The sequence below is a fragment of the Diadema setosum genome, chromosome 2 (assembly GCF_964275005.1).
Source record: "Diadema setosum chromosome 2, eeDiaSeto1, whole genome shotgun sequence".
Lineage (NCBI taxonomy): Eukaryota > Metazoa > Echinodermata > Echinoidea > Diadematoida > Diadematidae > Diadema > Diadema setosum.
The window spans coordinates 23,938,715-23,951,774 of record NC_092686.1 but is presented as its reverse complement, the minus strand read 5'-3'; the positions used below and the strand labels follow the sequence as shown (position 1 = coordinate 23,951,774).

The following is a 13,060-nucleotide window of genomic DNA, read 5'->3' as shown; positions in this document are numbered from 1 at the left end:
TTTTCACTCAAAATTCACTCCAATTTCACTCTAAATTCACTCTTTGTTGTATTCACTCCTTCAAGAGTGAATATTTTCATTCGATTTTTTTTTTTTGAGAGTATGTGTCAACATTACAAAATATGATAAATGAAATTTATGGATATACAAATGATAGGGTGAAAAAAGAAAAAGCACAAAGAACATTCCGAAGTTTAGAAAATGCAGGAGATGGGGAGGAATACTGAAGATGCAATGCTTGTATATAGGTTAACATTCCACCAAAACATATACATAATATATCATTGATCTTCTACTTTGTACATGAAACTAAATTTACAAAATGAATTACACGAACTACAAATAGAAACCCAACTATAGCCCTAAAGACAAGCATCCAGACAAATCCAAACACTAAGTCGCTGTTATGCAGAAAATAGAACAGGAGAGAAGAGAGAGAGGGAGAGAGAGAGAGAAAGAGATGAAGAAGAACTGATAACATGATTGGAAAATAGAAAAAAAAAAACCAATGTCGATATTGAAGACAAGAAGTGATGAGTGAACGGAGCCGCTAAGCCATACGCATAACATTAGAGAAAAAATTACATTGAATATTCCAGTATTTTACAATCATTGTGAAATCAGCAAAAAATTATCCTTTTTTAAATTTGAATATGAAAATATATATACATTTAATGATGACGTTCAAATGAATTTTTATTAATATCTTTAAAAAAAAAAAGAGTCTTTAACTTGAGTTTAAAACGATTCAAACTTGGGGCCACGTTTAAGTTATCACTAAGGCTATTCCAAAATTTTGCTCCAACAAAAGTAAATGTGGATTGAGTAAATATAGTCCTGGTCAAAGGCAAATGAAATTCATTGGAATGACGAGTTGGGTATCTGTGGAAGGAGTTGTTTTTCACAAACATTCCAGTGAAAGCGGGAGGTAATAGATTGTTACTAAGTTTATTGACCAAGATGATGATAATAATATTTTTTTTTAGTCTTTGATTTACTGTAGTCTGAAACAAGCATTCAGTGTCATTTGAAGTTTGAGTTGACAAAAAAAAAATCATTTTCCCCCTTTAGTTTCCCAATTTGTTTTGTTAGAGGATGTAAAGAGATGGTAAAGAGAACAAAAAACTTATTTGTACTATTCTATTTGTGTCTCTAATTGCGTCTTTGCTACCTTGAAGGGTATTTTCAAATGAATGACAAAAATAAATGTCAATTTCTGCAAATTTTACTTTTGTACCTTGATTTTTATCTAAAAGTTCTATAAGAAATATGAAATGACAAAGTGTTTACTTTCTTTCCTTTTCTTTTCTTTTTGCTAAGTGTATATCGAAGTTCATTTATTATCATTATTATTATTATTATTATTATTATTATTATTATTATTATTATTATTATTATTATTATTATTATTATTATTATTATTATTATTATTGTTATTATTATTATTATCATTATCATTATTATTATTATTATTATTATCATTATTATTATTATTATTATTATTATTATTATTATACTTTCTTTTCTTTTTTTTCTTTTTTCTTTTTATCGTAATGCTGTGGTGATGGATCCGCCCCCTGGCCTTATACAGGCCCCTGCGCTGCGTCGCCTTTCCTCTGTTGATCCCCCCTGTGTTCAAATGAATCGTTCCACATCTCCGGAAACCACCCTGTATGTCTCATGACCAGAACAGAGTGAGAACGATCAGTAAGTAAAATTATACTATTTTTCTGTAATCATTCATCTATTTTAAAGTGAATTAATCTGACCATGCTGTAACATTGTAAACACGCTATGAATACATGGAAATTGTCTGCAAACTTCAATTGTAGGGAGTCCGATTGCTGCGTAACATTGCACCTTGTACAAAAGATTGCGTGCAGTGCAGATGGCACGGTATACACGGGCCCGCTTCCCGTGGCTCTTGGCTGGATCAGTGCTCTACGCTGTATCGCTGGCCGTGTGTGTATCACTTCGAATAGTGGCTATGTCGGCCTATACTGAATCCTCAATTCGACGAGTTAAAATCGACACATCTTTCGTTCACAAATCGACCAATGCATGCTTAATTGAGAAATGAGTAAGCCTATTGTCTACCTCCTTGGGCAACGTTTTAGCTCGCGATTAGTTGTTTGTCGAAACAAAAGCCTTTTCTGATCTGTGGCCCCTGTATAAATTTCTGTCGTGATCCTGATACAACCCTTTCCCTTCAACTTCCTGTCTGCCTACCGACGTACCTCTTTTTGCTTCCAAAGGTGAACAATGTAAATGCCTTTCTAATTATCACCCCCTTTCCTTCCTCTGTAAGACCACTGAGTCTCTTTTGCAAGTTTTGGACAGTCGGAAATCTGCGAGGCTTTATGAACATGAACATGACTTCTTTGTTGGATCATTGCTGGTTCCACTGTGTGCCCAAAAGGCTTTTATTTTAACCCATTGAGGATGAGTCCGGAGAATACTCGGGCAGGTGTCTATGGGAAATGCGTGTTATAGCAAAATCAGTCCGTCCTAAACGGGTTAATTGTAACTGTCAAGATGTAAACATTGCAGGGCAGTCTCACAAACACTGTCATTTTTACTTGCAGGTGTTTCTTTCTGATGACTTGCCACTGATGTAGCCAAAGAGAGGAGACCAGGAAGCATCATTTGGAAACTTTTGACATCAAATGCAGAGGTAGTAGAGGAAAAACCTAAAAAGCAGGATGCCGGGCCAGGTTTACAACATTCCGATCATCCAGCCTGACCTCAGGCGGGAAGAAACCATTCACCAGATCGCAGACACGCTCGAGTATCTGGAGAGAATCTCAAACGATGTTTTCGAGCGCATCGAGTCCAGGGTCACGGAAAATCAGGAACGTCTGACCGAGATTAACAAGAGGCTTGATGTTGCACAGCTGCGGGTTGACAAAATCAAGAACAGTCGGAAAGCGATCAAGGTGTTCTCGAGCGCAAAGTACCCGGCTCCAGACAAGAAGGACATGTATAAATCTGTCTTCAGCGGAGATACAGAACTCTCCACAATAGCTAGGCCTTCGCGTAAACTGTCCAGCAAACACCAAACTTTGGACAGTCGAGCATTGAAGGAGAAACTGCAGTTTTATAATGTGCAGCTCAATGTGCGTAAGAAGGATAAAGATGGGGAGAACACATGGGAAGGCCTTGGCGGACTTCCAAGGAACATTGATTCTGTGACATCGCTGCTACTGTTCAACACCAGTGAGAACCCGTGAGTGCGCAACTTGCATTTTGTTTTGTGTTTGTTTGCTGTTGTTTTTTGTATAAAGAGTGTCTGCAAGAGATAATGTGGTTATATTAAATCCTGTGTTTCGAGGAACATGTGATAGTATAATCTCATCATGAACAGTTGTAGCAACCCACGTGAACATTAATTTCTCCTTGAAAGTTGGAGCTTATTTTAGGAATTTGGCTAGTTTGGAGAACTTTTACAGACACTTCTAAGAACAGTGAGACAACATTCAAAGGTGGCATTAGATTTTCATAGTTGAACGCATGGAAACAGAGGTTCAACATACCGGCTTGAAAAGTATCACATTTAAAGCACATCTTCAAAATGTGTATTGCATAAAAATACACCTGTACTTTATAGATATAAATTGCCAAAAAAACAAAACAAAAAAAGACAAAAAACAAAACAAAAACAAAACACAAAGGAAAGGAAAGGGAAAAAAAGGAAGAAGTTGTGAACATAGAGAATGTATGAAACAGAGTTGTCAAATTGGGCTGTTTTAATAAGAGCAATCATCCGCTGATAGCCTCCATTGTATTTTTTCATTTCAGATACAAGAAGTATGTGATGATCGACCCACTTGGCGCGGTCACCAAGACGCGCAAGGCCATTGAGGAGGAGCAGGAGGAGATGGGGCAGGCGCCAACCTCCATCCTCCAGCGGGAGCAGATCGAGCGCATGACCAGCGACAACTTCTTCTATGTGCCCCACCTTGGGGAGGTTCCCGACATCGATGTGCCGAGCTTCCTTCCAGACCTGCCAGGTTGGTCCGGGGGCCCTACGAGACATCAAAGAGAACAAAAAAACAAAAAAACAAACAAACAAACAAACAAACAAACAAACAAACGCAATAAAAGAAGAAGAAGAAAGAACAACAGAGCTCCTTTGAGTGTATTTACAAACTTCAAATGATGTAAAAGTAGCCCTGTATTGAAAGCAGGCTTATTTCTTTGATTTCTTCAGAGTATTTTGATTGGAATGAATGGATGTGCATGTGTCACTTGTGAAAATGCCCATAAATGTTGGAACAAGAGATGGCAACTTTCCATGTGTATTGACTGTTGTGCCTAATGCATTTGCCTGTTGCTCTTAGATAATTTGACATGCTCCCTTCCATGTTATGTTATTACCGTAAATTCAGTGTGGTACTCGGCAAGTAGTCCCTTTCCTTTCATGCACCCCACTCTTTTTCAAGTGAGATCTGTACAAGTCATGTGTCAGTCTGTATCACCTAGTATGCCATTGAGCCAGGTTGGGTGTTATCCAGACTAACATGGGTAGAACAACTCGTATCAAATGTGCATGTATACATATAGTTTGTTGTTGTTGTTCTTGCTGTTGCTATTTGTTTGAGACTATATGGTTTTGTTTATTTATCATTTACTTTCTTGTTTTTAAGTATGTTCCTTCTCCCAGGTTGGGTATTTCACATATAATGTAAAATAGAGGTCACTTCTGACTGTGTATGACTTGTGGATGGGAGCATGCACATTTTATAGAGATTGGGGCGAAAAACCCCCAAAACAAACAAACAATTTCTCTGCTTTCTTTCCATGTCAGGCATTGCTGATGACATCATTTTCAGTGGAGATCAGGAGAGTTCTATTGCCCCCTCGCTGCCCGGTGCAAACATCCCTGAGCTACCAAGCGTCATCTCCTCCCAGCCCAGTAACCTCCCGGCCCTGCCAGGCCCCGAGGGCTCCTCCAGCGTGCCTGCCATCATGCCTCCTGGAATGGATGCATCGGCCCCACCCCCACCCCCTCCGCCACCACCACCGGATGCGGCTGCTGCCCCGCCTCCACCCCCACCACCACCCCCAGTGACCGTGGAGACTGGAGGAGGAGGGGCAGGGGGAGGAGGGGCAGGAGCAGGAGGAAGCGGTGGCACTGCCGCCACCCTGCCTCCCGCCTTGGCAGAGCCCAGTGGTGCACGATCTGATCTTCTGGCATCCATCAGAAATGCAGGTAGGCTTTCTGTCTTTCACAGTTAGAAAAATGTGACTAAACAACTGACATGTAATATGTGTGATATTGAAATGAACCCTATCAATTTTCATGTAGGAAGAATAACCAGTCATATAATTTGTCTTTGATATTAATGATACAAGGTATACATGACTGATTTTATTAGCTTGACAAAGATGCACAGCAGCACACTACAGCAATGTCTTCATATACTATCCTATCCTGGTAACTAAATTCAAAAGATGTTGCAGATTTAGATGAATCTAAAAGACATGATAGTGGGGGGAGTCTGTGCAATGGTAAGGCTGGCCCAACTTGGATAAATTCAGAAATCCCTGTAATAGAGTGCACACAGCTTTATTTACAGCACACATGCAGCTCATCAGTGTCATGGCCAGAGTTGAATGTTACCAAGAAGCCTCTACCTTGGTGCTCATATTTGCTGATGGGAAATTCTATTCCAGCAGGCCTGTGCTAGTTTAGGCGTGGTTTTCTCATGTACTCTGATAGGAAGCAAATGAAGATCAATAAACATCACCCATATGAATTCTGCATTGCCAGGTGGTGTCAAGAACCTGAAGAAGAGTGTGAAGGACCGGAAGAAGGACCGGAAGAGGGAAAAGGAGCAGGCACCGCCCTCTGGAGGTGGCGACCTGTTGTCGGACCTGACCAGCATGCTGGCCATGAGGAGGAGAGGTATCTCCGGCAACAAGCAGGGAGGCGGTGGTGAGTGACAGCTATGTCCGTCATATGACAGCCATAGCATTGTGTTCTTACATAAGTTACCATACACCCCCCTTCCCAACCTCCCCTACCATCAGCACCATCACCACCCTCAAACAATCCACTCTTTTAACAATAAACTTTTGCAGTCCTCTACATGTTCAGCTATCATGTTGTAGTTTTCCCCAATGGGTTATTTGATGGACACATCCAGAGAAATGTAGGAACTGCAAATTTCACATAGAAGATACATAACTGAGGAAAGTTGGGCAATGCTTAAAGAATAGCTTTCTTTCAAGCTTTCAATATGTATTGAGCATTATTTGTGACTGAGGTTAAAAAGAAATATAATGATAATGTGTGAGACAGACAATCCACCAATGTGTAGGACATTCGTGCTGGTGTACTCTATCCAATATTAATGCATCATAAAATGCAGCTTTTTTCGGCTTGCTACTAAATAGCCGAGTAGTGATTTTGGGTTATCAGTGTGACTTTGTTTGATACTTTGCATGTTTAACCCATTGAGGACAAGCTGATTTGATATAACACGCTTTTCCCATAGACACCTGCCCTATTATACTCAGCACTAGTCTTCAATGGGTTGAGAGTCTTCATTTGTTTTTGTTTTTGTTTTTTTTTTTATAAGTTAAAACTGATTTCTCAAGAAAATATGTCCTACATGTCAGACTTGGGAGATCACTAGTAAATTCAGTAAAAAAGAGAAGATCATTTTCTGAGAGATTCGTGGCATGGAAGTCATGAGCGGCAGTGTTTACATCTAGAATCATCATTCTCCATCCCTGTCTGCAGGTGGCGGTGGAGGAGGAAGTGGAAGCGGGAGTAACAAGACCCAAGACGGCCTCCCTGCCATCAACCAGCCGCCCCCGTCCAAGGGCAATGCCATGGACCGTCTGGCCAGCATGATTCCCCCGCCCCCAAGACCTCCCGGCGGGGGAAGCGGCGGAGATGACGACGATGACTGGGATTAAGGTGGCAAGGAAGCCGTGCGCGGCGCGTCACAGATGTTTAAATGCTTTCCGGTCGTGGTAGTGATTTTAAAGTCTCTCCTTTCTTGGTTTTCCAATCTCATGGACTCCTCCAATCCATTAAATGACTCTAATTTGTATGCCTAAATTCATGTGATAATTATCATCACAGTTATTTGCATGGGAGCACCAGACCAATGCAATAATATGAACTATTGTGAATGTAAACCAAATCCTACATTTTAGCAAGATTGTATTTCCATCAGGAAGTTCATTTTTCCTGGTTAAGCACCACAATTTGAAATAGCACATTAATTTGCATGTGCATGTTGCTGCAGCCAGCAGGTGCTATGTACGTAGTACTGCAAATATGGTAGTAACACAATCACATGTGCATGCACAAAACTTACAAAAATAACATCTCCAAATGTCATTTGCAAGCTTTTTTTTTTTTTTTTTTTTTTTAGCATAGTCGAGTATCAACATAGTTCATTTCTGTGATTTTGTGGTCAAATTAGGTAATCCAAATTATTGTGCTAATTTGAAACTGGGATAAAACTCCGCCCATTATATCATTACATGGAAAAATGTTGTCTATGCTCAAGTCTTTTTGGCCCTCACATTTTATTGCAACTTTCCAAGCCATTTCACCAGCATTATAAATAAAGGACAGTAGCAATTTACGTGAGATTTCATGAAAATCTGATTTTTGTTTTCTAAAATTTCCTTTGACTCTTTTGGCACTTTGCACGCACAAATGATTCTCCATGTGCATATTATGTTGCAATGATCCTGGAAGCATTGGTTTGTGCAAATTTAAAGAACTGTGTGTTAGGTATTCATAGAGACAAAAGAAATAAAAACAAAAAAAAAAAAAGAAAAGGAAAGAAAAAGAAAAAAAAAGAAGTTCTTCTCAATGTTATAAGCACTGTCACAGGATGAATGAGCTAGGGAGATGTATGACTTCAGGAATTGAATTAAAGCCTTACAATCGTGGCGAGTGGTTTGTGTGGCACGGAGAGGAATGCAACAGGCTGCCTCCCCCCATTCTGTATCAAATGTCGTGACACTGAATGAGGATAGCGCTGGCTCAATGGATCAGCGAACACATGCTGGGTCTAAATCACCTGAGCTGTCCAAGACATGAGAGCTTCCGATCAGTGCCGAATGGACGCACACTCACAGTGCGCATGCGCATGAAGAGAGGCCAAAAGAGCCACACGTCTTCTGGCCTCTCTCCTCCAATCACCGCAGCTCGCGGTCACAATGTTTGTGTATGATGCGTACACACACACACACACGTGTCTCAGTGGCAGCACTATCCCACACGTTTATGGATAGCACTGCAGTCTGGCATTGCGCAATTGCATTCGTTCGTTCGGAAGAACTACACAATAACGTACCATTAGGGGTGACGATCGTCAAACTTTAAGCTTTAAACCTTTCTGTGCCTGGGACTTTGGACAGTGTGTACAGCACTATGGGGTTTTCTGTACCAATCAGCACTCAGTGCACACAAAGGGAGCATATGACAGGCATCGCTTTCAACTTGGGGCCATTGAAAGTGTGGAATACGTTAAGTGCAATAAATAATGTGAAGGAAAAAAAATGATATAGTTTGGCAGTTTGGTTCTTTGTAGTGTAAAAAGACAATAAATGTTTACAGATGTGTAACATGACAGACTTCAATTGAAAAATTAATAAGTATTGATAATTACTCGAAATAAAAACTAGAGTTTCACGGTAAACTACATAAGAAACTTAAAAAAAAAAATCAATGTAGACATGCAACAAAAAAAAAGGAAGAAAAGCGGGAAAAGGAAAAAAAAAGAAAGAAAAAAAAAAAGCAAGTACGGCCCTGAGCATGTGGACATACTGTTAAAGCAGAAAAGCAGCAATTTTATATACCAAGTATGAGGCAGATTGTTTCCTTTCAGTTATTCGTCATTACTGTGTCAGATATGTGACTGGTAGATAGAAGACTGGGCACAGGCCTCAAGCACTGTCAATGCATCAGAATATCTTTGGTGCTACATATCAAGGATTGGTTCTCTCACTTCCAGATTGAAAACAGAAGAGGGTGGTGAATAGGAAATGAAAAGGTCATTAAAGGACAGTGACCCCTCGGTCTCCATTTTCCATTTTGACTCTCTGAAAACCATCCGTAGACAATGTGACATCAAAGTCCATCCAGAGACTATCCCTGGACAATGACCTTTTTGAGACAATTATTCCTTTTCAGACATAAAGGATAAATGAAGTCATGATTTAGTGCAGTTGTTGAACCCATGTTGTCAACTTATGATAAACATGACAGGCTTCTCATGTAAGATGTCTGATGGAATCTAATGAATTGCCCAGCGTCTGTAGCTTAGCATCTCAGAAGCAGATTTTAGTTAGACATAGTAGTTGTTAGGTAACCAGATGTAGCTAATTTGTTTGTTTTTGCACTGAATTGGCCCTATGTATTCAGCTGTCACTGAATGAGCCGCTTGTACAGCATGTATTATTGTCATGTAAATTGATTTTTGCGCATTATACATACAGAGTGCATGATCTACACTGATATAGTGTAAATACGTATAAATAGTTTCATTCTATTTTCCTATGAGATTTCCCAAGGAGTTTATATTTACTTGCCAAAATTATGTTCGGCATAAAATATATCAGATGTTGACTGGCTTGTATCATAACTAGTCTCAGACATGATATTCTTCATTGAAAATATAATTGCTATCAAGTGCAAATGAAGAAGAAGAAAAAAAAAACTGTCTCCCATGTGTTTTAATTCTATGTAGCTGGCAGATCTATTTCAGAGTTATGTTGGATGTGTGGATGTTTTGCTGTATGCATTTATGGGTCTTCTTCTCATCTTTTAAAGAACACAGAAGCATTGGTGTTAATGAGTGGTATATGCACCTGAAGAAACCTTTTATCAATACATGTACCAAAGCTGAGTCAGTAATTCATGCATTTTATCTGTCAATATAGTGTCATACTCTCTATCAAATTCATGATACATACAAAACATAGTGCAAAAAGTATTGTAAGGCGATAAATTGCTAAAATGTGCAGTTGCTGTAGTCATTGCATGTATGGTTGTACATTGTACATTTATTATGTATAACTCTCATATTATAAAAGATACACAGAAAATTGTACAAAACTCCTAGTAAACTTCACGACATTAGTGATGTACATTAACTGTACTGTAAAAATATGCATAACTTTGTTGTACAACAAAGTATGCAAAAAAAAAGAGAGAACAATTCAACACAGCCTCTGCACAGATTCAAGCCTAAATATATAAATGTAAAAACCACACATCTTTAATTCAAAATATTTGAGTACATGTATTACACACTTCCTAAAACATTCAATCTTTTTTAAAGAAACAATTTTTGCCTTAGTGATTCAGCAGGTAATCATGACATGTCTTGTTTCACAAACTCGAAGCCTTCGTCAATATTCCCTCATGGACTTGTCAGATACGATTTAAAGGCATACATGTACTTGCAGTTGTTGAAATTAATGTTTCCATAGTAACAACAAAAATGTAAACAAAAACTTTCAGCCCCTTGCAGCCTTTGATTGTCCACAGAGTCCAACTTGTGAGGTAGCTGCACAAGAAATATCGAAACTTTAAACATTGCAATTAACTGCTGATCATGACCATATTGCATGAAAAGATGCAATCAGACATAAGTTCGAAATTCTAATTTAATTCAGGTATCAGCCATTCAAAATTGAGTATAAAGAGACTTATATTTGATTTTCTGACTGATGTATGATCTGAACGATTATACAACTAGGGCCCAGTTTTGCTAACTTAATTAAGGAACTGAGAGTCGCACATCTCTAAGTCTATTTTTTTTTTTTCTTTTTAAGGGGGGGGGGGGGCCTGACAAACTGGTATATCTTGTCCCCAAGATTTCAGAGCCAAGTTAAATAGAAATGTATGGCATAACTTTGTCTAAAAGCATTTTCGATAATTAAATTTTAGCCATGTCTAGTAAGTGGATACCACAAAGTCATGAGATAATGAAAAAAAAGAAATGGCAAGATAGAATTTGATTGGATATCTCAAATTGACACAGTAACACTCTATACCTGAGAAAATCTTGACATGCAAAAATCAGAAGAGTGGCTTTGCCCAAGTTAACAAAAATGCACCTCAGCTGATATTGTACAATTCCAATTCTACGCATTTGGTCAACTATGCAGAAACTGAATTCTGACATTTGGGATTGTGATGGACTCACCATGTGGTATTTGGAAATAAATTAAAACTTTCATACGACCCTGCACTTACAGTAATGCTTCACTTACTAGTAATGCTTCAGCAGTGAGTTCGCACAGTACAATGCATACCATATGTACACAGGTTCTCAATGAGGTAAACTGGAGGTGGATACAAGGGGGGGGGGGGTCGAGTGTCATGAAGAACAATACATGTAGTCAAACAAACTGCCTATCACAACAACACAAATTTATACTTGACAATAATGCCTGATATGTAATAACATAAAAACTTTGAGATGTTCTAAAATGCCTCATTCGATTGAAGCTGTGAGGTTTTTTTTAAGGAATATTTCCTTGTACCGAGTTGCAAATAGACACTGATCTTAAATATTTGGCAAGTGGCCAAAACATGACATCATACACAGCAAGAACTCCTGTTCTTAACAGCAGGTGTGATTATGCATTAGATTTTTTTTTTTCTTTCATGTATGTAATGACACATGCTTCAGAAGTTTGTTACTCCTTACTCAAACTAACTACACCTGTGAAATACTAATCACACATTTAAATGTTCACACATGAATCACTCGGCTTGTTATGTTGTTATGGACACAGAAAATGCAATAAATTCATCCTATTTGAAACTGTGTTCTCTGCTTCAATGCATATCCCAGATGGTATATATCCCTACGTATTACACAACAATTGCATCAAGGCATACCCATAGTTGTGGCAAATGTTCACAAATCACTGGATTGTATATATAACTAACCTAAGATACGAAATCTTACCCCAAACAACAACAACAAAATAGCACTAAAGATTTCAGATTCTTTGTAACATGCAGTCCTGTTTTGTATCAAATATGATATAGCTTCAAAAATGACTTAAAAATCATCTTGTGTATTTTTCGTTGAATGATATATGGGGCCTGTTTCACAGAGAGGTGTGCAGGTACTTCTTTAACAGCTTACATACTCTTCATTGATTGGTGGTTTCCTGGCTGCTGTCGCACAGTGACTGCACGCCCTACTATTCACAATGTATGCAAACCTCTTCATGACCAGGGCCCCTGATATAGGCCTACGCTGTTCCATATATCTGCTGAGGGCAGCCCATAACAAGCTGGACCCACATATCCTACTATGTTATTTCAAGATAAGGAAAAAACAAAACAAAGATTTTGATGAAGGAATAATTCTACTACAGGTACATACAAAGCTTCCAAAAAGCCAAGTTTAAACTTACACCCTAAATTTTTGAGTGTATATTGATCATTCATGATAATGATTGTCACCATTTATGGTTTTAATATACAACAGTACCATACAGTAATCTCTATGTCCAATTGCTGCAATTTATAGAAAAGGGGCAAGTTAAGAGTTACCATTAACACAGTAACTACCAATGTTTGTACACCAATATGTTACAGAGAGCTCAATGTCATGATTTGATTCTGCTAAAAAAAAAAAAAAAAAAAAAAAAAAAAAGATTTTGGAACATGCTCCAATCATTAGATAAGCAGGCAATGATGGTCAAGATTGGAAATGGAAGCATTCTCTTTCTGAAGTAGACGCGAAAGACAAGTCTGGAAGAACCCCAGAGTTTGGAGTATCAAAGTCATGCACTCAATATTGAGTCTTATCTATGTTTGTTATCCAGCTTCATTGCTTGAGGCAATTGCCAACTCTGACCAGCAATATCAACCGTGATATCAGATGTGCAAACGGATCCAAATTCTTCCTTTTGTTTTTATGCTGTACAATTTGCATATATATCATTGATGTCAAAGTTCTAACATTCTGTCTTTGCCAACTCAATTTTACTGTGATATAAAAATCATGTAACACCACGGAAATGAGACCACAAAGATGAGGGAAGCTGGGCAGTGGAT

The 13,060-nt window shown here is 38.5% G+C and overlaps 1 protein-coding gene across 1 annotated transcript; it reads left to right on the top strand.

Annotated features, from left to right (window-relative positions):
- The first annotated feature begins 1,664 nt into the window (after positions 1–1,664).
- On the top strand, positions 1,665–9,673 carry LOC140246235 (WASH complex subunit 1-like). Its single transcript, XM_072325691.1, has 6 exons — positions 1,665–1,707; positions 2,586–3,226; positions 3,799–4,010; positions 4,808–5,212; positions 5,774–5,938; positions 6,749–9,673. The coding sequence occupies exons 2-6, from the start codon at positions 2,703–2,705 to the stop codon at positions 6,925–6,927; spliced, it is 1,485 nt and encodes a 494-aa protein (XP_072181792.1). The 5' UTR covers positions 1,665–1,707; positions 2,586–2,702; the 3' UTR covers positions 6,928–9,673.
- Positions 9,674–13,060: the final 3,387 nt, after the last annotated feature.

What these genes read in the sequence shown, in the direction of transcription:
- LOC140246235 (XM_072325691.1), top strand. Translation starts at nt 2,703, where the DNA reads ATGCCGGGCCAGGTTTACAACATTCCGATCATCCAGCCTGACCTCAGG. An exon ending in CTTCCTTCCAGACCTGCCAG is followed by an intron (nt 4,011 to 4,807) that starts GTTGGTCCGGGG and finishes TTTCCATGTCAG; the next exon opens with GCATTGCTGATGACATCATT. An exon ending in CAACAAGCAGGGAGGCGGTG is followed by an intron (nt 5,939 to 6,748) that starts GTGAGTGACAGC and finishes CCCTGTCTGCAG; the next exon opens with GTGGCGGTGGAGGAGGAAGT.